The sequence below is a fragment of the Aotus nancymaae genome, unplaced genomic scaffold (genome assembly GCF_030222135.1).
Source record: "Aotus nancymaae isolate 86718 unplaced genomic scaffold, 86718_ANA_hifiasm-v0.15.2.pri h1tg000004l, whole genome shotgun sequence".
Taxonomy (NCBI): Eukaryota; Metazoa; Chordata; class Mammalia; order Primates; family Aotidae; genus Aotus; species Aotus nancymaae.
In genome coordinates, this window is record NW_026988415.1 from 39,551,312 (window position 1) to 39,575,903 (window position 24,592).

The 24,592-nt window shown below is 45.8% G+C and overlaps 2 protein-coding genes across 6 annotated transcripts in view; one reads left to right on the plus strand and one right to left on the minus strand.

The window, feature by feature from the left end:
* Window positions 1–12,578, plus strand: part of COL4A6 (collagen type IV alpha 6 chain) — a 292,939-nt gene extending 280,361 nt beyond the window's left edge. Inside the window, exons 39-46 of the mRNA XM_012451697.2 lie at window positions 2,611–2,727; window positions 3,057–3,218; window positions 3,397–3,495; window positions 5,065–5,211; window positions 6,231–6,347; window positions 7,271–7,462; window positions 8,170–8,456; window positions 10,943–12,578. Coding sequence (XP_012307120.2) covers window positions 2,611–2,727; window positions 3,057–3,218; window positions 3,397–3,495; window positions 5,065–5,211; window positions 6,231–6,347; window positions 7,271–7,462; window positions 8,170–8,456; window positions 10,943–11,203 — 1,382 coding nt within the window. The 3' untranslated portion in view covers window positions 11,204–12,578. The remainder of the gene's footprint in view (window positions 1–2,610; window positions 2,728–3,056; window positions 3,219–3,396; window positions 3,496–5,064; window positions 5,212–6,230; window positions 6,348–7,270; window positions 7,463–8,169; window positions 8,457–10,942) is intronic.
* A 1,303-nt stretch (window positions 12,579–13,881) lies between these two features.
* The window catches only part of ATG4A (autophagy related 4A cysteine peptidase), a 64,894-nt gene continuing 54,183 nt past the window's right edge, over window positions 13,882–24,592 (minus strand). For 4 of the 5 annotated variants that reach the window (XM_012451701.3, XM_012451699.2, XM_021676433.2 and 1 more), the window contains 4 exons: window positions 18,373–18,518; window positions 16,827–16,883; window positions 15,111–15,219; window positions 13,882–14,552 (listed from right to left, as the gene is read on the minus strand). In XM_012451701.3, coding sequence (XP_012307124.1) covers window positions 14,482–14,552; window positions 15,111–15,219; window positions 16,827–16,883; window positions 18,373–18,518 — 383 coding nt within the window. In that variant the 3' untranslated portion in view covers window positions 13,882–14,481. The remainder of the gene's footprint in view (window positions 14,553–15,110; window positions 15,220–16,826; window positions 16,884–18,372; window positions 18,519–24,592) is intronic. The other variant, XM_012451700.2, reaches the window with a different exon arrangement.

Genomic DNA, 24,592 nt, shown 5'->3' on the forward strand with positions numbered 1-24,592 from the left:
CCCCACCCCCACAGGAAACTCTCTATTATTTGGCAATGGGAATCAGTGCAATATGATGATTTACTCCTAAGGAAATGTCATAGAGTGGTTCAGTGCAGTGGCTCACTCCTGTAATCCTAGCCATGGGAGGATTTTGGGAGGCCTTGGCAGGCCGATTGCTTGAGCCAGGAAGTTGGAGATCAGCCTGGGTAACATGGTGAAACCCCGTTTCTACAAAAAATATGAAAATTAGCAGGGCATAGTGGTGTGTGCCTGTAGTCTCAGCTCCTCAGGGGGTTGAAGTGGGAGGATCACTTGAGCCTGGAAGGTTGAGGCTGCAGTGAGCCCTCACCGTATCACTGCACACCAGCCTAGGCAACAGAGCAGGACCCTGTCTCAAACAAACTAACAAATGAAAAACTTCATAAAGCAATCCCTCTCCTTACAATACTATTATCTAAATAACTTTCAATGATGCTATTTGTTTTCATATTTGCTCTAAATATTTAGAGGCTGTGTTTATATATTTTGTTTTTTCAAGGCCTTGACACTGGACTGAGTTGGAAAAATGGCTGTTTTGCATTTTCATCTGCTCATTTAAAGTGTTTTATTTTTAAAGAAATGCATGAGCTTTTTGTACTACTTGAAGTCAGTAGTGCCTTTATTTCAGGTTTAATAACACATAAGTGTAATTATAAAATCAAGAAACAGGTAAAGGGAGAAAGAGTCTCCAAACACTGCCATGGGAACTTTTATAATTTGTGTACTGCCCACCACTGCCTACTCTATTACACATGTGGTGTCTTGTTTATTAGTTTTGCATAATTTCAGCTTATATATATAAACTATATATACATAATATATGTGTATAGCTATATTTAAAAAAAAAAGTATACAATATGTCTTTCTTTTTAGATTTTTACCCTGGGAATAAAGAAAAATCTTTTAAAGGTTCACCAAACCATAAGTAGTAATGCCATGAGTACCACCACCTGGCTTAGTTACTATTTTTCAATTTGTGTTTATTTTTTTCCAGATCTAAGAGACCTACAGAGACTTTTCTCAAAGTTTATTTTTTCCTTGTATAAATTTCAAGATTAAATTAATTAATGAGCTATCTAAAAACACTGGAATTGACTCAGCTACCATCATTTTTATAAGTTTTCACGGATTTACTATGTTTTAGATTAATATGAGAAATTCAGCATGAATATTTTTGCATTTTTCTTGTCACAAAAGATAAAATTCGACACTAACATTTTTGGATTTTCTTGTCACAAACAAAAATTAAGGATCTCAACCACCAGAACAGTTTATCAACCAGTTTGAATCCATTTATCTTCATTTGAATATCTTCTAGAATATCCCAAAGTAATAAATATATCTCTTCCATGCTACGTGTATGATATCAACACCTACATTTGTGTTTTCCTGTCAAGATTACCATCTATGTATTTGATCTATGAACATTAAATAAATCTGTGTGATCAGATGGAAGTTTTGGTTTTGAACATATTACAATAGAAATAGTTCCACACACTGAAAACATGTTAAGCAGTATTAAAATTAGAGTAAATGAGTATTCTGTATCTACTGTAATAAGTGGTTATTCTCTTTGGCCAAAAAGGGAGGAGGGTTTTAGTACAAAGACATTTGTTACGTAGGCAATTAAGCAATCACTTGGCTGATATCATGAATGACCTATAAAATATTGCCTAGAAATTGCAGAAGATAGCCCTAAAAGACACAGAGGCACAGCACTCTTGATGCCTCCATTCTGATGGACCTGGTGTCTGTTCTGATTGGCTGGGGCCTGTGGCCTACCTTCTATAACCTTTGTGCAGCTTTAGACACAACTGGCTAACTTAAGAAATGTTTTCTCCGTCTCAAAAACAAACAAACAAACAAACAAACAAACAAAAAACACACAGATTTTTGCCGGGCGCGGTGGCTCACGCCTGTAATCCCAGCACTTTGGGAGGCCGAGGCGGGTGGATCACGAGGTCAAGAGATCGAGACCATCCTGGTCAACATGGTGAAACCCCGTCTGTACTAAAAATACAAAAAAAAAAATTAGCTGGGCATGGTGGCGCGTGCCTGTAATCCCAGCTACTCAGGAGGCTGAGGCAGGAGAATTGCTTGAACCCAGGAGGCGGAGGTTGCGGTGAGCCGAGATCGCGCCATTGCACTCCAGCCTGGGTAACAAGAGCGAAACTCCCTCTCAAAAAAAAAAAAAGAAAGAAAGAAATGTTTTTTGACACAGACAGTAGATTTTTAAATCACTTTGGAAACTTAAAAGTCCAGGTGCTCAGTCATGCCTTCTTTTCTTTCTGGTTTGGGGGAAATTGGCCTAAAATATTTCCATTACCAGTGAGGTTGGGGAGCTAGAACTTTCCAGTAAAATACAGCTCCAGCTGGAAAAGGGGATTCTCTGAGCCCTTGTCAGTTACGTTTGTCTGCTTTCTGGGAAGAAAGGGTGAGGGGAGAAGAGCCCTCTGCTGGCGTTCTCTGGTCTGGCTCCTACCTAACTGCTTCCATTTTCTCTGTGTGAGCTTCCATTTTCTCTCAGAGAGCCTGGCCATCTTCACGGCACACGGAGCCTATCCAGCCCCTTTTATTTATTCTTTGCAGGTTTCCCCGGTCTCCAGGGCCCTGCTGGTCTCCCTGGTGCCCCAGGCATCTCCTTGCCCTCACTCATAGCAGGACAGCCTGGTGACCCCGGGCGACCAGGCCTAGATGGAGAACGAGGTAAAGACAGGATGCCCGAAAGAGGACTGGCCACCACCTGTCTGACATTTGGGGAAGTCATGTGTACAGCGCAGCCAAGTCCCTGATGCTGGACACGCCTGGGCGTGTTTGGCTTCACATCCCTCCCTGAGCTGGGACACAGGGGACTAGAGCTGGGTGTATTTTGCTAAAAATGGTTTGGGAAAATCTGGGCACTAGAACCCCACAGATGGTGAGGGAACATTCTCTGTCCTGGGAATGGGCTTTGGCATCCTATCAGTCCCTAGGCCTTCAGCAGTGGCCACTATCTGCTCACCTGCCCCTTGCCCCTCTTCTAATCTTATCCCTAGGCCGCCCAGGCCCCCCTGGGCCTCTAGGTCCCCCTGGGCCATCCTCGAATCAAGGTGACACCGGAGACCCTGGCTTCCCTGGAATTCCTGGACCTCAGGGGCCTAAGGGAGACCTAGGAATTCCAGGTTTTTCTGGCCTCCCTGGAGAGCTAGGACTGAAAGGTACGGCTGCTTGGCTGGCTGCTAGGCCCTTCCCCACTCCACAGCCAGGACTCCTTCCTACTGTCCTGTGAAAAGGGGCCGGTGGCTGATGCTCTTCCCTACCTCACCCCTGCCTATCCTCCACCCCTACCACCCCTACCATGCCAGGACCTGACTTGCTTCCTTTGGACTTTGTCAGGCATGAGAGGTGAGCCTGGCTTCATGGGGACTCCAGGCAAGGTTGGGCCACCTGGAGACCCAGGATTTCCCGGGATGAAGGGGAAGGCAGGGCCAAGAGGTAAGTTGAGAACATGTGCTGGGCTGATCCAGAGCTCGAGGGAGGGGCCTGGTGGTAAGCTTCCTTCAGGAGTCATTGCTCACCACGCCAAGAAAGCCTGGATGCCTGAAGTAGCTGGATCAAGCTCCCCCAGGGATGCAGTTTCTCTACCTTGGTGATCCTTCAGCTTCTATCACCTCCCAGGACCTAAGACCACTGCTGCCTTGCCACCGTGGATCCTGCTGCTGACTGCCTCTCTCTGTGTTATCTCTGCATTAGTGGGCATTGGGTTTGCACTCAGACCACCACCCACCTGTTTGCTCAATTCAGAAATAAAGAGCTATCCTTCCCATCCTTTCCCACCCCCCCACACACACACACATGCAATCTATTAGCAAGCCCTGATGCTTGTAGCTCCTAAATGTGCCTTGCATCTGTTCCCCTCCCCGTACCTCGGCTGCTGTCCCCAGATCCAAGCCACCAAGAGTTCTCATGCAGCATCCTTCCTTCCCCCACCCTAGCGATCATTTTTCCACACAGTAGCCAGAAAGAGCTTATAAAAACGTAAACCATTCAGTGGCTTCCCATGGCATAGGAATGAACTAACCGTGCCCATAAAGCCCTATGTGATGCTTCCTTCTTCATCCTCATCACCATCCCTTCCCCTTTGCTGCTCACTGTGATCCTGCCACACTGGCCTCTTTCAGTTATCCAAAAACACCAAGTCCCAGCCTACCACAGGGCCTTTGCACATGCTACTTCCCAGAGTGTACTTGCCCCTCTGCTCTTTAAATAGCAAAGTCCTTCTAATGTTTCAATGGTCTCAGTTTAAATGCCACTGTTTGCAACAGGCCACCAATCACTCTCTAAAACAGATGCCTCCACCCCATACCACCCTCTGCTCCCTCCCACTGTCCCTGTGCTAGTCCTTTCCTCCACAGCATTTCTCCCAACTTCCACTCAGATTAACAGTATTTGTTAAGTTAGGCATTGTTCATCTTTATCACCAGACTATAGTCTCCATAAATGTCTGTCCTATTCACTGCTCTATCCCCACACCTACCAGGAGCCTGGCATATAGTAAGCACTGGAGAAATACTTGTTTACTGACTTAGTAAGCAAATTACGCTATTGGAAAGGCCGCTGCCTGGTGCCAGGTTCCTAGGCTGGGTTGCCAACTGGACCTCTGGGGTTAGAAGCATCCCCTCAGCCTCTTTGGCACTGTGTTCTAGCTAGTGGGTAAACCAGCTACCCGAGCCCTGAGCCAAGGCTCAGCTCACCATATAAGCAGCAAATGCTTCCTGAATGCCTATCACCCACTGGGCACTGTGCTGGGTCCTGAGGAGGCAGGATAAATATGACCCAATTTCTGCCACCCTCCTGGAGCTACCCAACCACTGGGGAGAAAGATGTATAAAGAAGGCATTGGGTAATACAGTGCCATCCTGGAGATATCCAGATATCCTGCGGGGACAAACAGGGTAGAAAGCTGTTGATTGCAAGACAGTAAATAATGCTTCTGGGGCCCCACCCCCACCCTGACCTCCTCTGCCTCAGCCTGATGTTCTCATTTCCCCCACCTGCCAACAGGCTCTTCCGGCCCCCAAGGTGCTCCTGGACAAACACCAACTGCAGAAGCTGTCCAGGTTCCTCCCGGACCCTTGGGTCTACCAGGCATCGATGGCATCCCTGGCCTCATTGGGGACCCTGGGGTTCAAGGCCCTGTAGGCCTACAAGGTGAGGAGAGTGCCAGAGAAAGGAGATTTCTTGGGGAGTTGAGACAGCTTGGCTGAGAGGCTGGCTTGGACGTGCATCTCCAAGGGTCTGCCTTCATCAAGCACTGCTTCTGTTCCTTCACAAAGCTCCCATGCTTCCTGTTGGGGAGAAGAAGGGCTAGCAGGGCCAGCAGGACCAGCAGGGTGGTGGTTGTACTTGGTACTTGGCTTTGGAGGATGTGAGGGCAGAGCAAGGCCACCCTCTCAAGGCCACTCCAGACCACTCATCTCTCTCTAACGTGCTGCAGAGAGATGGAGGGAGTGTGGCGGTGAATAAACGGCCACAGGAGACAATGAAGAAATCTAAAGCTTGGGGACAGAAAACCTGGCAAGCTTTGCCACAATTGGAGTAAGTTAGAAGTCTCTCTGGGTCTTGGTGTCCTCTTCTCTTCTTCTTCTTTTTTTTTTTTAATGGAGACTTGCTCTGTCACCCAGGCTGGAGTGCAGTGGTGCCATTTCACCTCACTGCAACCTCCACCTCTGGTATTAAAGTGATATTCCCACCTCAACCTCCTGAGTAGCAGGGAATATAGGTGCATGCCACCACACCCGGCTAATTTTTGTATTTTTAATACAGACAGGGTTTCCCTATGTTGGCCAGGCTGGTCTCAAACTCCTGACTTAAGCCCACCTCGGCCTCCCGAAGTGCTGGGATTACAGGCATGAGCCACTGCACCCAGCCTTAGTGTTCTCGTTTCTGATATGGGATGCTTGCAGTTGCCCTGCATAATTTCCAGTATTGCGGGGAGGATGAGAAGAAGGGAGGAGGAAGTGGGCATGAACGGGCTCAGAAAGGCTAAGTCGAGGGCACTGCCCCAGGGCAGAGATGCCCCCATGAACTAAGAACTAGCCCAGGCAGCACACCAAATCAACCGCCAGGGCACCATCTCCTAGCAAGTCTTGGGCATGACGCACAACTCCCGTTTCCTGGGGAAGGTGCCTCTACAATGAATACCTTCATTTGGGCTTTCTCTCCCGCAGGCTTCAAAGGTTTATCTGGCATCCCTGGCAAAGATGGCCCCAATGGGCTCCCAGGCCCACCTGGGGCTCTTGGTGATCCTGGTCTGCCTGGACTGCAAGGCCCTCCAGGATTTGAAGGTCTGATGATGTCACATTAGGAGGCAGTGGGGGTCTGGGAGGATTTGAGGCTAGGGTGTGAGTAAAACTTCAAGTCTGAAACTTAGCAAACCCTGTGGTAGAGCTTGACACTCCTAAGAGGCTCAAAAACTGGGCTCTAAGTCCATTCACTCCCCACTACCCTCTGAGCCTGTGAAGGGATGCCCTACATTCCGGAAGGCAAAGGACTGTTCCAAATCCTTTTCTGGGCTCTTTTCCAGTGCTTAAAAGGTCTGACTTTATACTACAGATGGCCCTATGCCCTGTACCTCCCCTTTTCTACCCAGGGATTCTGACACACACGGGAGGGGAATGTTCAAGGGTGTGGCTGTCCATATACCTCTTCTATTTATGTCCCACTTTATATCAGGGATGACAAATTAGTTGTCCTGACTAGAGAACAGCTCAGAGGCTCAGTGTGAAACTGTGGCAATTGATTAGTCATGTCTGTCATGGGCAGGAGAGGAGGGAAATATTTTACCCTGCTAAACCTAACTCTGCTTTCCATGCCTCTGATTCAGCAACCACATAGTTACCTCCTATGAGGGCCTGCAAGGCTGGACCTGAGAAGTGTCCCTCTCCACACCCTAATCCCCACTCAGAGAGACCCCAAGGCCAGGTGGCTATAGGAAGGAAGCTTAACAATGTACTTTGAGAAGTGGGGCCTCTGTAGCTGGATACATCTGAGATAGAGTTGTAGCTCTACCACTTAATAGCTGTAGGACATCCGAGCCTCAATTTCCTCATCTAAAAATTGAGGTGGTAATACCATTTCTCAGGGTCATTGTGAGGATTGAGTAAGATAACACATGTGTATAACATGCCTTGCACAATGCGTGGCACAATGTGAGTAGCTGATGTTATCATTAGCTGCACCACACTCACCTATGCTCTGTCTCTCTCAGGAGCTCCAGGGCAGCAAGGCCCCTTTGGGATGCCTGGAATGCCTGGCCAGAGCGTGAGAGTGGGCTACACGTTGGTAAAGCACAGCCAGTCGGAACAGGTGCCCCTGTGTCCCATCGGGATGAGTCAGCTGTGGGTGGGGTACAGCTTACTGTTCGTGGAGGGACAAGAGAAAGCCCACAACCAGGACCTGGGTAGGTACCGGCTCTGACACGCAGCCCTGGTGACCTGTCTCTACAAACACCAACAGCCAACCCCTCTCTTCTTCCAGCCCTTTCTAGGTCCACTGCTGTGTAGAGTTACAAGCATCAACTCTGGAGTCAGGTGGATCTGGGTTCAAATCCTGGCTCTATCACTTACTAGCTGTGTACTCTGCATTAGTTATTCAACCTCTCTAAGCTTTGGCTTCCTCCTTAATGAAGCAAAGCTGATTCTAGTACCTATCACACAGGTTGGTGGAAGGATTGCATGAGTTAATCATGCAATGTAAAATGCTTAGAGCAACATTTGACATTTAAGCATCCATTAAATATTAGCAATTAGTATAGTAATAATAATATGACCCGCAGGGCAACAATGATTACCTGAGAATTAATTGTGTTGTCTGCAGATGTGCTAAATCTTAAAAGCAGACTCATTCTATTAAATGCTGTTTCTTTCAAAGCATATTAATTAGGGCGGAATTATACAGTTTACAAAAAGATTCTTGTTATTATCAAATCTCCCTGGTGTATTTAAAATAGAATTTGATCAACACACTTCAGCATGTGTACAGTGTTACAGGATTGGAAGGAGAGGGCTGCCCCAGGCTGGTGCAAGTGGTTGGATGTAAACCCAAACCACCATCTGGTCAAAGCCCCTCAGCCAGACCTTCCCTGCCCTTGCCCACTTTCTCTCCTAGGCTTTGCTGGCTCCTGTCTGCCCCGCTTCAGCACCATGCCCTTCATCTACTGCAACATCAACGAGGTGTGCCACTATGCCAGGCGCAATGATAAATCCTACTGGCTCTCCACTACCGCCCCTATCCCCATGATGCCCGTCGGCCAGACCCAGATTGCCCAGTATATCAGCCGCTGCTCTGTGTGTGAGGCGCCATCACAAGCCATTGCTGTGCACAGCCAGGACATCACCATCCCACAGTGCCCCCTGGGCTGGCGCAGCCTCTGGATCGGATACTCCTTCCTCATGGTAAGGTCCTGCACTGCCCCCTCTCCCAGTTGGAGGCAAAGGGCTTGGACTGGTTCCCAGGCTCAAGGGACACCAGGTGGAAAGCACAGAGTTTGAAAAGAATGGAAATGTGTGGCCTGGGCTTGGCTAAAGACTGGAGAACCCAAGTCTGCTTGAGTGGCAGGCAGTTATGGGTGTACAGGAAAGACAGCAGTTTGCACTCAGTGGTTCAGTGGCTAGAATATCTGTGAATCACAGGTCAATGTCCCACCATCTCCATGTCTGTGTCAGTTATGCCACTCCCAAGGGAAGAGCAAAACACACTATGATCTGGGAGGATAGTGAAGGACAGTCTGTCCCCACTTGGGGCCAGGACACAACCTCACTAATTAGGCCAGCCATGGCACTGTCCCCTCCTCTCCACCCTTCCAGATCCCTCTGGCCTCTGCCGTCTCCTCCCAAAAGGCTCTGATGAGTGTATGCTGTGTTTATTTGTCATTGCTGGTATTTTTGCTGCCTCTCCATTTCAGTGGGAAGGCAGCGACCATGCAGTGTGTCTTGCTAAGAAAAAGAACGTTTGCAAGCTCAAAGAGGCATTAGGTCCCTCACATAATATCCTGTGTGTACCTGGGGATGTTTCTTCAAATACAGTGTCATGTTAGGGTCAAGACAGCCTCCAGGGAAAAGCAGTGTGGCACCCACTGGAGTACTCTGCCTTGCCAGAGCTTCTCTGTTGAATTGCCAAGGGTGATATGGTGAGAGTGTCTTTAAAAAATGACCAAAGCGGCCGGGCGTGGTGGCTCACGCCTGTAATCCCAGCACTTTGGGAGGCCGAGGCAGGTGGATCACGAGGTCAAGAGATCGAGACCATCCCGGTCAACATGGTGAAACCCCATCTCTACTAAAAATACAAAAAATTAGCTGGGCACGGTGGTGCATGCCTGTAATCCCAGCTACTCAGGAGGCTGAGGCAGGAGAATTGCCTGAACCCAGGAGGCAGAGGTTGCGGTGAGCCGAGATCGCGCCATTGCACTCCAGCCTGGGTAACAACAGCGAAACTCCGTCTCAAAAAAAAAAAATGACCAAAGCTGTGGGCCCCCAACATTAGCACACCTACTTGGGGAAAGGCACTTTTCCTTGTTATGCTCTGTCTTTGGACTTTGGACAGTTTATCCCAGTGTAATACAGAATCACCTCACCTGTCCTTCTGTCATGTCCACCACCCTGACCAGGAAATGAGGAGAGGCCCCTGAACTTCCACAGGAAATGGTAGAAACACTCTGTACTAAATCTCATATGCTCTGCTTATGGGAGGGCTCTTAGCCCTTATTCAGAATCTCTTTACTCTTACGTTACACATTAATTCTAACATACTAGAGTATTTTTCCTGAATATTTGTAAGAGTGAGAATTTGGACTGCCTAGCAAGGCATCTTGAAGCAATGAGACATGTTTATTAAAAAGGGAAAAATAATTCAAAGGAGGCTCAAGAGTTCTACGAGCTGTACCCCTTGGTAGGGGGCTCTTACATAATCATCCCCCACAAAAACTGACATTCACAATGACAAGCCTGATTCATCTGCAAAGTTCAAAGTAACCTAGTGCCTGCTACTTAGTAAAGCAGGAAAATGTGTTGTGCATTTTAGAGTTTTTGATTCTCAGGGTCAAAATGAGGAAAGCTTTGATGCTTCAGCTGTCAAAAAAAGGTTACATGAAAGGTCCCATGGAGACTCTCACTCTCGCAAAGTTCTGCAAAGTAAGGAGTCCCTGTGTGCCAACTTGGGCATCTGTCCCATTGGCCATTTGCTGACTCAATTGTGTATTAGGCCTCTTCCCCATCTCCTGTGGTCCAGATGATATCCACTAAAGTGAAGGGAAGGGGCAGGAGTGTGAAGAGACAGGAGCTGCGGTCTATGGGAACAGTAACTGAAGACCACAGCTCACGTGTAGCCCTGAAACTGAATGCGGAGGGAGCCCTCCGAGGTGAGGGCCAGGACCTTTGGGCCAAATACAACAAATTAAAGAAAACCTCGATAGATTTCAGGCTGTCCCTCTTTCCCTTCTTAGAGTACAATGCATAGTTGAGGGAGGGCTCTGAAAACTGCAGTCCAGAGCCTATTAAATTTCCCTTCACTCAGCCTTTCTCAGATCCATTTGTCTGTGGCAATTTTGCAAGGGAGTACCTAACACACCTCTGAACCCAGTGGGATAGTATTTTTGGGAATTTCTGCTTGAAATGTAGTCATTGCCCTACATAATGGGTTAGGAGGGCCCTAGGGAGCTTGGAGGGGGGCACTCTTGGCCCTGAAAGCTGCTATGAGGGAGGACAAGCAGCCCCTGCCCCTAAAACACAGCTCTTGGTATGCTGGCTTGAAGCTGGGGCTGAAACGAGGGACCAGGGCTTAGGAATGGAGCTCATGTGCCCCCTATAGCAGCAGAGCACCCATCCCCTCCCCATGCCAACCCTTGGCAGGCACAGTTCACGCACTAATCTCCTGTCTGTTTCAGCACACTGCCGCTGGTGCCGAGGGTGGAGGCCAGTCCCTAGTCTCACCTGGATCCTGCCTAGAGGACTTTCGGGCCACTCCTTTCATCGAGTGCAGTGGTGCCCGAGGCACCTGCCACTACTTTGCAAACAAGTACAGTTTCTGGTTGACTACAGTGGAGGAGAGGCAGCAGTTTGGGGAGTCGCCTGTGTCTGAAACGCTGAAAGCTGGGCAGCTCCACACCCGAGTAAGTCGCTGCCAGGTGTGTATGAAAAGCCTGTAGGGCGGCACCTGCCACTCTGCCCCTTGCCCTCCTCTGCCCCTCACAACAGTCACCTCACGAACCTGAATGGTCCGAAGAAGGAAGGCCTAAGCCCCTTTGCCTGTCTGTCAAGTTGTACATTGGAGTCTCATTTGGGCTAGTCTACCGGACACTGATCACCCCAGCCCTCAGGTCCACAGAGATGAGCCCACCCTGCTGAGACCTGCTGTCCCATTTCTGTCAAGCTGGTGCTACCATTTGATTTGGATGATTGTGTGACTATTCATGGCTACCTCAGAAAGATTTGATGGGCCACCACTTTCTTAGACTAGCTATCCTCACTGTCTTGATCGGAACGCTCTTCATAATGGCTAATCATGTCCAGAGGTCAGCACACATTATTTGGCTTAAACCAGAACCCAGTGTTTCCACATTTAAAACAAATTCTCTAACTGAACATTGATGGATGGCTCAGGTTTACATAGGGCAAGTCCTCACTGTTCAAGGAGGCCCACTGTGTCTAGGCAGGCAAGAGAACTGAAATGAGGTGCCAGCCAGTAGCCCAGTGTGAGTTTTAGCTCTCTCTAGAATGAGCAAGACTGGGCCACATATGACTTAGGCAGGCTTGAAGGCCGGCAGTTGGGTTGGGGGTGGTGGTCATTAACGGAATATGGTCCTAGAGAAACCACTTCCTCCTTGCCAGTTCCCCCTCCAGCCAGAGACAGAGAACTTGGCCTGGTCCAAATAGAGCAGAGGATGCAACAAATGTGGCCAAGTCTATCAGAGGAAATGAGAATGAAACCTTTTTTCCTGGGCCAGGAGTAGAGGGGTGGGTGGGTAAGGAGGTGTGAATTTTGCTTTTGCCTCCAGGAACAAAAAGGTAAATGCCACATCCCAGTTTCTCAGAAGTCTCTGTTTATTCCAAATGTCATCCAGATGTGTGCAATGCGGCAAACTAAAGCTGCACAGTGTTGGTCTCCTTGTATTCTGAGGATGTTAAAGATTTTCTGTTAAACGGTTATCCAACTGTGCTTTCACAGGTAGCCTATTAAACTATTTTATTTTTTAAAACGTCATAAAAATCTAGCACACTCTTCTCTTGAGCAGTTAGCAAACCTAAAGCAAACCTGAATTGGCTATGCAGTACATTGTATTCTGTTTGGTGGAATTTGTTTTAGCCATTTTCTTTAATTACCAGTTTCCCAGAATACTCTTAGCTATGTTGACATGAGACAATTCCTTCCAGGTGATTCTGTTTCCTTAAGTATTATATAAACTGTGCCAATACAGACAAAGCATAATCAGTGTAAGCTGAATTATTGTTATCTTCACCTCCTATGAGTAATAAGCATGGTGTCAATTTTGTACATAGCAAATAAAATTAATGAAATCTGAACATGTGACTCTTTCGATGTTCTTTTATGGAAACTTTTCTAATGTCCATCTCACTGCAATTTATAAGCCCACCCTCAGAGCCTCAGGGGTTTCTGTTACTGCCAAGTTGAACTCTATAACAAAACACTGAGGCAGGAAAAAATATTAGATAGACGATCAAAGTCAAAGGGCTGAAAAAGTCATCTAACAGTCAACAAACCCATAACCTGCTTCAAGATAAGCCTATACCTGTTTTTATCCCTGTCACACACTAGAGTTCAAGATGTCAAAGCATGATGTAGGTTGATGATGATACAAATAAATATTTTTAAAATAAAAAGAGTTCAAGAAAGGCATTTTCATACTTCTGTGGCCTCAGGATCTTTTGCAGATAAAACGAAGAGAATGTTCAAGTCATTAAAATCAAATCCAAGCTGCGTGTGTGTGTGTGTGTGTGTGTGTGTGTGTGCGCATATATTTATATGTGTATAAAATACATCCTCTGGGAGGATAAAGAAGAAATTAATACCATTTGGAATTTTCAAGGGAGTGAACTGACATATCAGAGAGAGAGAGACAAATATCACTGGATATCATTTTATATCTTCTTTTGAATTTTGAACCGTCGGAATATGCTGGGAAAAAAGCGAAACATGGAACCTAAGGAAACAAGCGGATTGGCTCGGCGCTCGCTTCCAGTTGCTGGCCTTCCTTGAGACTAGAAAGGATGGGGGTCAAATGCAGGCAAGTTAAGAGAGCAAGAAAAGGAAAACGGGAAGATATTGCTGCGGCTTGAGGTGCATCCTCGTAGGAGGGTGGTTAGTGAAGCTAATTTGATGGACACATGCTTTAAAACTTATTATGTTGCTAGTCCTAAAATAGTTTAGAATTGTATATGATGCATAGCTTAAATGTGTAATTCACTATATGAATAGTTCTAAATATGGCTGTCAACCAACCAGAGTATAAAATTCAAGCACAGTTTGTTTTTAATTTCTCAAACAAAAATCAACAATTTAAATCACTGGCAAGCTACAGCCTGTAGCCCAAAGCCAGCGCTCCACCTGTTTTTGTAAATAAAGTTTTCTTGGATTACAGCCACATTTATTTACTTGCATATTGTCTATGGCTGCTTTTGCACGTCAACAGCAGAGTTGAGTAGATGTGACAGAGGTCACATAGCCTGCAAAGCCCAAAATATTTACTGTCTGCCCCTTTACAGCAAAAGTTTGCTGACCCCTGATTTAAGTGATCATGATTTGATTTAAGGACAGGGTGACATCTGACAAAAGTATCAGTAAGAATGGGGACAGTGACCCATCAAATAGTAAGATTCCCACAAATAGGAAGGAGATCAAGAAGTGTATATTTGACATAATTTCTTTGACAAACATTTTGATATAAATTATAATTTCTTAAACTACACAATCAAATAATATAACAAGAACCTTTTCCTCCCTGATTCAGTCACTTTATTTGAGCAAGAGAACAGATTGCTTCTTAGTATTTAGTCCAAAAGAGGTCACACCTGAAAGGGTGAAGAAGAACAGCTTAACCATCTCTTATCTGCTGGTGCTTGAAGCAAGCTGAGAGTTGCTATCCATGTTCCAGATATCCATCTCCTCATTGCAGCAGCTGAAAACTTGCTGTAGCCACGTAAGACAAGCTGAAAAGCAATGAACTTCTCTTTATCCCTCTGCTCCTAGGTCCATGATTGTTCTATTTCTTTCTGGGAAAGGGTTACTGTCATTTTGTTTTGTTTTGTTTTTTTCTGAGAAACAGTGATTGGTTCAGTCATGAAAGCTATCGAGTTTGTATGCTATTGGCATATCAGGCACTTGCTGACTATTAAAGTTTTATGTAATAAGTTCATGTTTTTATGGTGCCAGATGGAAGACAGACCTCCAAGTTGAGTTCCCAGGATTCTACACACTCAGAATTTCAAAATCTTCCTCCAGATCCAACTCCTCCAGTTGTTCATTAGAGTCAATGAATTCTATCAGAATACAGAAATGAGAAAGAAGAAAAGCTTGACACTTGGGTTGAAGTGGTCAATCAATACATTACTCAGTAGTTAAGACTATGCATTTTTAATTGCTTTACTAAAGAAAGACTTGTGTGGAGAAGACTTAACAATTAGATCTACTGCCAAGTATTAGAAATTGTCTGTAAAGACTCAAAATAGCCAGACTTGTTACATAAACCTAATGACAGTGACGTGGCCAAGGCTCTGCAAGCCCTTCAAGATACACTGAATTATCGATGGCCTCAATTTGCTACTCCGAACCGGGCCAAGGAAAAGCAATCCTAGTCATCTTGATTTTGCATAGAACTTTTGCAATGAGTTAATTTTCTTCTTTTGTCATTCTCTGAAATTGGTAAATATCAGCTCATCAGAAGATTAAAATAACTAGAAGCACCTTTTCTTTTTGATCACTCCAGTTGAATAGAAATTTTACTGTCCACAGAAAGCATGGGCCACAATTCCTTCTTTCTCATAAAACAATTGCTACACACGGGTCTGCTAGCCGAGAGCCCCTGGACAACAGCTTACCTGCCCCAGTGGTTGTCACTTCTGGCTTGGCTGGAGGTATAAAGGGAGGCCAGTGTGATGGATGTTTCTGAACCAATTCAAACATCCTTAAATTCTCCTTTAGAATTTCCTGGGGAGATACCGAAACAGCTGTAAACACTGCAGACTCACAACATTTCCAGTTGGTAATCTTTGACCCCAAACCCTGAGACAGTGGTCTGGTGGTTGCCACGTGAAAACAGAGGCCTAGCAAATACACTCATCCTCTACTTGAACCATCTGAAGACCCAGCCATCTTCAATTCTAGATACTGTTTGGCCAGGAAGGAAGGACATTGTGGGGAGTATCTGATGAAGGCCAGCAGTCACTGCCTGTTCTCCATCATGAGGCACAGTCCTTGTGTCAGATGCATGGGTCCTGCTCACTTTAGGGGTGAGATGTTCTTGAAGCGTTGGCTCCAGAGAAATATCAGTTAGTCAAATTAAATCTGCCCTAAGAGACTACTGCTACATATTGGCATGGTTTCAGTGGCAGTCCAAAATGTATGGTATATATCCTAATTTGAATGGCATAGTCTTGGCCAGACATGGTGGCTCACACCTGTAATCCCAGCACTTTGGGAGGCCAAGGTGGGCAGACAACCTGGGATCAGGAGTATGAGACCAGCCTAGCCAATGTGGTGAAACCCCATCTCTACTAAAAACACAAAAATTAGCCGGGAGTGGTGGTGGACGCCTGTAATCACAGCTACTCGGGAGGCTGAGGGAGGAGAATTGCTTAAACCTGGGAGACAGAGTTTGCAGTGAGCCCAGATCTCACCACTTCACTCCAGCCTGGGCGACAGAGTAAGGCTTTGTCTTAAAAATAATAATAAAATGAAATAAAAGGCATGATCTTATCAAGTCTCATTCCACCTTTAAGTGTGGTATAAATGCAGTTTTGCTACCTTTTAAAATATAAGTATTACCTTTAGAAAATAATTCTCTATTAATGAGATAAAATATTAGGTTTCATCACTAAAAATATAACTCCCTTGATGTAGTAAGCATATTTCAAACCAAAGTTATACATAATTTCCCAAATGAGACGTTGATCACTATCTGCGCGGGTATGTCCTGGAGACCATGACTCAGTGAGGAATGAATACACTTAAACACAGAGAGTACAGTAAACAAGTGGGCTGGGGGTATCCACGGCCTCTCCCCTGGAAGGGTTAATGCCCGCAGCCTTTACTCTAGGCCTTTCTTCAGTACACATCAAATGACAAAGCTTTGAATCAACATCACTTAGATCAAAGGCTAGGTTCCTGTGCTCAGTGTAAACACCATTAAGGTGTCAATCTCCCCCTGCCCCGACCCAGAGGGCCATCCTGCACCAAGGTTAGTGAGTTATTCAGATAAACTCCTACACATACCTTAACTATTTGCTTTTCTCATTAACTACATGTAAAGGGGGTTTTGACTGCCTTCAGCCGAAACTTCTACTGAAACTAATGCAAACCCCTCAGCCTTCCAAGGTGGGTTGTTACTATAACTTATAACTATCTCTTAATATTCTTGCCACCATCCTGAGTGAATTCCTACACCCACACCTGATAGTTTCTTTGCTGACTTAGTTTCTTTCTCTTGTGGTAAAGTCATATCAGAGTAGGATTATTTTTACTATGAAACACAATCTTGAAAAGGAATCAAATTGAGTAACTTCATTTTTCAGACTAAGAAAAACATATAGCTTTACCTTCTGAACAAGGCTACACCAGTTATCAAAGTCTTTTTCTTCTTTGCAGAAAAATCCCTTGGGGGAAAGCAAAAGAGCACAACTTAGAATTACCCTTGGTATTGCACAATGGAGCTGTCGGCCCAGAATCAGTATGTGGGCTAGTCTCTGTGGATGTGACTTTCCAGCAATAAAGGAGGAAGTCTGTCTGGGCTTCCCTCTTTCCTGACTCATTGCCTTAGTCAGACATACACATCTCTCTCAGTCTCGCCCTCATTCTCACCCTTGCTCTATGTCCCTTTCCCTCTCTCCTCATGCTGCAAGATATTTTAACTTGAAGATATCTTCAAAGTGTGGGGTTAATTCCACTACATTTGGTGTACAAATATACACATCTCCAAAGAACATTCAGTTAAGCCAACAAACAAAAAACAAATAGTACTTTTAGCTGGAGGCAATACTTAAGAAGATGGTGTTGACCTTCAGGAAATCTCTATCAGAATAGACAGAACCATCAGTCTGCTTCCCCAGTCTCAAAGCCATCCCAGAGTAGTGAAAGAATGGTCCACAAGAGGAGGACCCACAGCTCCTGGTCACTGGTATATTGACAACTGGATTAAGCTGGAGGAGAGGACAGACAGGCCTCAGAACCACTGGCTACTTCACAGGCAGATGCCCCTTCGGTGTGTGTACAGACCAAACATATTTCTAGGGGAAAACCCTGCAGCTTCCTCGATTGTATGCACCCAGGGCATTTTGCTCCCTTATCTCTCCCTAGTTATATCCCACTTTCCTCCCTGTCCCTGGGTGGCAATAATTTGAGGACAAGAAGGAAATGGGGGAAAGATGATAACTAAAATTTATAGAATACTTACAATGTGCCAGGCCCCGTGCTAAGTGCCTTATATCCACTGTACCTCATACAACCCCATAACGGAGGAACTATTTTTTTCCCTCATTTCAGAGATGAGAAGACCGAGGCTCAGAAAGGTTAAGTGACTCCTCCTAGATGCATAGTTAGTGATATGGTTTGGCTGTGTCCCCACCCAAATCTCACCTTGAATTGTAATAATCCCCACGTGTCGAGGGTGGGACCACGTAGAGATAACTGAATCATGGGGGTGGTTTCCCCCATACCATCCTCGTGGTAGTAAGTCTCACGAGATCTGATGGTTTTATAAATGGTAGTTCTCCTGCATAAGCTCTCTTGCTTGCCACCATGTAAGACATGCTCTTCCTTCATCTTCTGCCATGATTAGGAGGCCTCCCCAGCCATGTGGAACTGTGAGTCAACTAAACATCCTTCCTTTATAAATTACCCAGCCTCGGGTATGTCTTTATTAGCAGTGGGAGAACAGACTAATACAGTTAGGAAGTGGCAGAGCCAAGATTCCAACTGGAGCAGTTTGGCTCGGGTGTCCGTTCCCTCCCCACTACATTCTACTGCCTCTAACGGGGAAAGGGAGCTAACACACTCTTGCCTCCCTACCTAGCAATCTGGATAACTCCCAGGGAACCAATCTGTACACATCATATCTCCTGGCACACCCAACCTTCAGATACCCACCAATGCAACTGAAGGATCCAGGTTCAGAACGTTCATTCGCTGTGGGGACTGCAGGCAATGAAAAGTCTGGTCATTAACCGTTCCATTCTCTTCAGTGTCGACAAAGGTCTGGGTTGTGTGAGGGTCCAAGAAGATGAGCTCGTCACCTGTTTTAAAGGAGATATGCTTAACTCTCAAAAGACTACTGGTCCTGGCCCCACTGCTGTCCTTGGGAGGAGGCGTTCTGGTTGCCTTAACCCCTCCCTTGGTGACAATGAGAATGGAATGACAGAAAGCCTGAAGCCAGGGTGAGCATGCTTAAAGGAAGTCACTCGCGCCCAATGAGAAGATGTGCCCTAGCACTTACATCTCCTCAAAGTCCAAGTCCAAAAATGGAAAGTGACAGGTTTGAGAAAATATGGGAATGAGTGACCACAGATGGCATGGCAGGCTCTGTGAGCAGCAGTAGCAAAGAGGCGGTAGGTGCAGTCACCAGGTTTTGAGCCCAGGTGCCATTAGGGACCTTTCTGCCTCTTGACATTGAAAAGCATCTCAGGCTAGACTGCTGGCTATCAGCCCCACGCTCAGAAAGCACCTCTGGTAAGGGAGAAGGTCCCGACCTTCAAAAGAAATGCTGACTTTTTATGGAATGGGAATGCTGACTCTTTATGGATGAGAAACCAATGAGCTGACTTCTGGTCCTGAGTAGCTGGCAAGTTAGTACTTATTAGCAAGTTAGTAAGTTCCTGTCAGGAAGCACTGCCTTTGTCACATTAGCATCAGTGAAGATACAGCTCACTTGGAAAATTCACTTTGAGATGACTGACCTTGACACAAGAGATATAAGCTATGCTTCATCAAATTGAAAAAGTCTAAGCTCAAAATGACATGGGAGGAGGTTAGGGTAAAATCTCTGCTTTGACCTGACATTCAAAGGGCTAAAAGTCCCTCTAATGTTCACCAGCCACAGGCTAAGGAGGCAAAAGTGCCTAAGACGCACCCCAGCCTCACTGTCTAGGCCTGAGGGCCATCTGGGACTCTGTGTACTCGACTACATCAGGCAAGTAAGGAGACATCTACCTGCTTGCAAAGACTAGGGTAGGGAAAGATACCCCAAAGACTCTCTCTGGAATGGTATCCATGATTGTGTGGGCACATCTACATGTTCCTGTTGGCAAAGAATACGTTTGTCTCTGAAGTCTCATGAAAAGTTTAACATTTTTCTATCATAAGCCAAGGACAAACCACTTAATTCACTCTCTGTCTTAATTTTCTTATTTTTAAAAGGGGTCATTGGTCCTGTTCTAGTTGACTCATGGTATATTACAAGGACCAGAAGATTTCACCTTTGTGAAATGCTTAAAACACAATACAGGGCCAGGCGCAGTGGCTCATGCCTGTAATCCCAGCACTTTGGGAGGCCGAGGTAGGTGGATCACAAGTTCAGGAGTTTGAGACCAGCCTGGCCAACATGGTAAAACCCCATCTCTACTTAAAAAAAAATACAAAAATTAGCCAGGCATGGTGGCATGTGCCTGTAATCCCAGCTACTCGGGAGGCTGAGGCGGGAGAATTGCTTGAACCCAGAAGGTGGAGGTTGTAGCGAGCCGAGATCATGCCACTGCACTCTAGCCTGGGCGACAGAGCAAGACTCTGTCTCAAAACAAACAAACAAACAAATAGAAATAGAAGGTGGCTAGAGAATTATTTTACTGCAAATCAACAGTATTTCCCTACAAATGTATTTTTAAGAGTATATAGAAATCAATGCCCCCATATGACTTGCTTTATGAAAGTCAGGGTAGCTATTTTTCCCCTAGACCACAGGTGGGCAAGATCACTGATAGCAAAAAAGCCTCAGACTACATTAAAGAGAAACCAAGGTGGTTAGAAGGAAGCCTACCTAGAACCATAGAAAGGTCCAAGGGAAAGAAAGCTGTAGGCAAGAAAACAGAAGGCAAAAACAGGGTTAGAACTGAGCCATCTACTGGGATGTCTGGAGTTAAGGTGTTAGGAATAATATCTTCTCTGACTCTGACCAGGACCTTTTCCCATGGGTGGGGGGTGTGTGTGCATGTGTGTGTGTGTGTGTGTGTGTGCGCGCATGGAGTGGAGCTTAACGAGCTGCATCATTTATTTATTTATTTATTTGAGACAGGCTCTCCTTTTGTGTGATGGTTAATACTGAGTGTCAACTTGACTGGATTGAAAGATACAAAGTATTGTTCCTGGGTGTGTCTGTGAGGGTGCTGCCAAAGGAGATTAACATTTGAGTCAGTGGGTTGGGAAAGGCAGACCCACCCTTAACCTGGGTGGGCACAATCTAATCAGCTGCCAGTGCAGCATGCAGAAAAATATGAAAAAGAGAGACTGGCCTAGCCTCCCAGCCTGCATCTTTCTCCTGTGCTGGATGCTTCCTGCCCTTGAACATCAGACTCCAAGTTCTTCAGTTTTAGAATTCAGTCTGACTCTCTTTGTTCCTCAGCCTTCAGGACCTCACTACATTACTGACAATTTATGCAGTGAATCTTTCTCCCATCCTTCCCCTGGGAGACCTCTGGCCTTTTACCAGGGTAGCTGTGCACTGGGAAAAGGGAAATGATCAGATGTTTTGGAGCCTGCTGGACACTGGCTCTGAGCTGATGTTGATTCCAGGGAACTCAAAACGTCAATGTGGTCCTCCAGTTAAAGTAGGGGCTTATAGAGGTCAGGTAATTAATGGAGTTTTAGCTCAGGTCCAACTTACAATGGGCCCAGTGGGTGCCCAGACTCATCCTGTGGTCATTTCCCCAGTGCCAGAATGCATAATTGGCATAGACACACTTAGCAGCTGGCAAAACCCCTATATTGGCTCCCTGGTGAGTAGGGTAAGGGCTACTATAGTGGGAGAGGCCAAATGGAAGGCATTAACAGCTTCCTCTACCTAGAAAAGATAGTAAATCAAAAACAATATTGCATCCCTGGAGGGACTGCAGAGATTAGTGATATCATCAAGGACCTGAAAGACCCAGAGGTGGTGATTCCCACCACATCCCCGCTCAACTCTCCCATTTGGCCTGTGCAGAAGACAAATGTATCTTGGAGAATGACAGTGGATTATCGTTAGCTTAACCAAGTGGTGACTCCAATTGCATCTGCTGTACCAGATGTGGTTTCATTGCTTGAGCAAACTAACACATCTCCTGGTACCTGGTATGCAGCCATTGACTTGGCAAATGCCTTTTCCTCCATTACTGTCCATAAGGCCCACCAGAAGCAATTTGCCTTCAGCTGGCAAGGCCAGCAATATACCTTTACTGTCCTACTTCAGGGGTATATCAACTCTCCAGCTTTGTGTCATAATCTTATTTGGAGAGACCATGATCGATTTTTGCTTCCGTAAGACATCACACTGGTCCATTACATTGATGACATTATGCTGATTGGATCCAGTGAGCAAGAAGTAGCAAACACACTGGACTTACGGGTAAGACATTTGCATGCCAGAGGATGGGAAATAAATCCAACTAAAATTCAGGGTCCCTTTACCTCAGTAAAATTTATAGGGGTCCAGTGGTGTGGGGCCCGTCGAGATATTCCATCTAAGGTGAAGGATAAGTTGCTGCATTTGGCCTCTCCTACAACCAAGAAAGAGGTACGATGCCTAGAGGGCCTATTTGGATTTTGGAGGCAACACGTTCCTCACTTGGGTGTGTCACTCTGGCCCATTGAAGGGAAATCTTCCCAGTGGTCACAACTTCAAGCAGTGCAGCTGGTTGTGCACTTTGCATGGAAGGAGAAATGGCCAGATGTATGATTATATACATTCTATTAGTTCTGGCCCTCTAGAGAACCCTAATACAATCTGTCACCCCAGGCTGGAGTGCAGTGGCACAATATCCGCTCACTGCAGCCTTGACTTCCCGGGCTCAAACAATCCTCCCACCTCAGCCTTCCAAGTGGCTGGGTCTATAGGCAATGCACCACCACATCCAGCTAATTTTTTGTATTTTTGGTAGAGACAGGGTTTCACCATGTTGCCCTGGCTGGTCTCAAACTCCTGAGCTCAGGTGATCCACCTGCCTTGGCCTCCCAAAATGCTGGGATTACCAGTGTGAACCACCACACCCAGCCACAAGCTGAGAGTGCTTATAAGAGATACAGTACACTTAGGATAATGGCCTCCAGCTCCATCCATGTTGCTGCAGAGGACATGATTTCATTACTTTTTATGGCTACATAGTATTCCACGGTGAATATATTACATTTTCGTTATCTAATCATCATCCATCAGGGTATAATGCTCAATATTTTGGTGATAGGTATACTAGAAGCCCAATCCCCACCATTACACATGTAGTACCTATGTAACAAACAAGCACATGTTCCTCCTGAATCCAAAATAAATTGTTTTTAAAAAAGATACATGATAGATATAAAAAGCTCTAAAAATGATCTGGGGACTAAATAAAGGTCTCTAATGAGGCCTGGAGAGAAGAGGCAGGCTGGCCAGCCACCTGCAGAAACAGGGCTAATGCTACGGATCTCCAGGTGGCAACCTATATCCAAGGGCAGGGAACCAACATCTCCTTCTCTCTAAGCAGGCAAAATCTGAAGGCCAGAGTCTCATCCTGGCCATATCCTCCCACACCTAGAGCTCTCTCAGCTTCCTACTGGGCAGGAGGGCCCTGGAGGAGCAATGGAAGGTGGCAGGTAGAGATGACCAAATTGGGATGGAATCTTGGCTTCACTACTTTCTACCTGAGTCATCTTGAAGAAATAACCTTTTTTAATCTCTCTTAATCTTAGCTCTTTGTTTCACTGCATGTAAAAGAGAAATAACAGTCTCTACCTCACAGGAATATTGTATATATGTATATATGTCAAGTATATGTACCTATGTATGTGTATATATATGTATATATGTATGTGTGTGTGTATATATATGTAGAAAGAGAGATAATATACTTTGCAGAGTGTCTGGCACAGGACAACTATTTAGAAAATGCCAATTTGCATCTCTTTCCTCCCTTCAGACATTCTGCCAATCTGGACCACTGAACCTCAGACAGTAAGAGTGTGAGTCAGAAAAGGGGAGTTGGAGGGACTTGAAGCCCTCAAGTTTGCACAAAAGACTTATAAAATGGGGACTGTGTGAAGCTCTGTCTTGGGCCACTAAAGAACTGAGGATTGCCCACATCTTTTTAATGAGTAGTCAAACTTCACAAGAGCTACCCTGACCCAGTGGCCTCAAGAAACAGGAGGGCTACACCAGCTTGGAGAATTCTCTGTAGGTAACTTGGGATAGGGAGGCCAGGGCACCCAGGAATCACATACCCTATTCACTGAGATTCCTCCAAAGTTATTTTCCAATATGTTTCAAACTTGTCCTCAAACACTGTTGCAGACTGAATGTTTATGTCTCCCTAAAATTCATGTTGAAATCCTAACCTCCAATATGATAGTATTAGAAAGTGGGGCCTTTGGGAGGTGATTAAGTCATGAGGGTGGAGCCCCTATGTATGGATTAGTGCCCTCATAAAAAAGACTCCAGAAAGCTCCTTTGCCCCTTCTGTCATTTGAGAACACAGCAAGAAACCAGTCATCTATGAACCAGGAAGTGGGCCCTCACTGAATCTGCCAGTGCCTGGATCTTGGACCTCCAGCCTCCAGAACAGTGAGACATAAATTTCTGTTGTTCATAAAGCCACCTAGTCTACGCTATTCTGTTATAGCAGCCTGAACGGACCAAGTCAAGCATGAACAATTGGAAATTCATTTTTTGCAACATTTTCTTTGACCCCAAATGCTTAGGAACAGAGGGCATCTGATTTTGCAGAACTCCAAATACTAGGTTTTGTACTTAGAAAAATAAAGCCTCTACAGGCTCGTTTTCATTTAGCTGTAATTCTTAGGCTCAACCAATAGATGGCAGCATTAGAGAGAACAGAGGCAGCTGTGCAAACCCCACCCCCCAACCTAAAGAGAGGAAGAAGGGGGCTGGCAAAGAAAAGAGGTGTTGAGGTAAGCCAAGGTACAGCCACCTTTCGGTGACTGTCCTATATGCCTGGCTCTTTGCTGAACGCTTTACTGTAAGATGAAAACAGGGTGAGTCAGGCGTTAGTCCCATTTTACATAAGAGGAATCTGAGACTGAATATTGATCTTTTTCCTGAAGTTACACAGCTCGCAAGTGGGGGATTGGCATGCAAAGCCAGGTATGTGTGTTCCCATCCCCCCTCAACTCCCTGAACGTCCAAGAG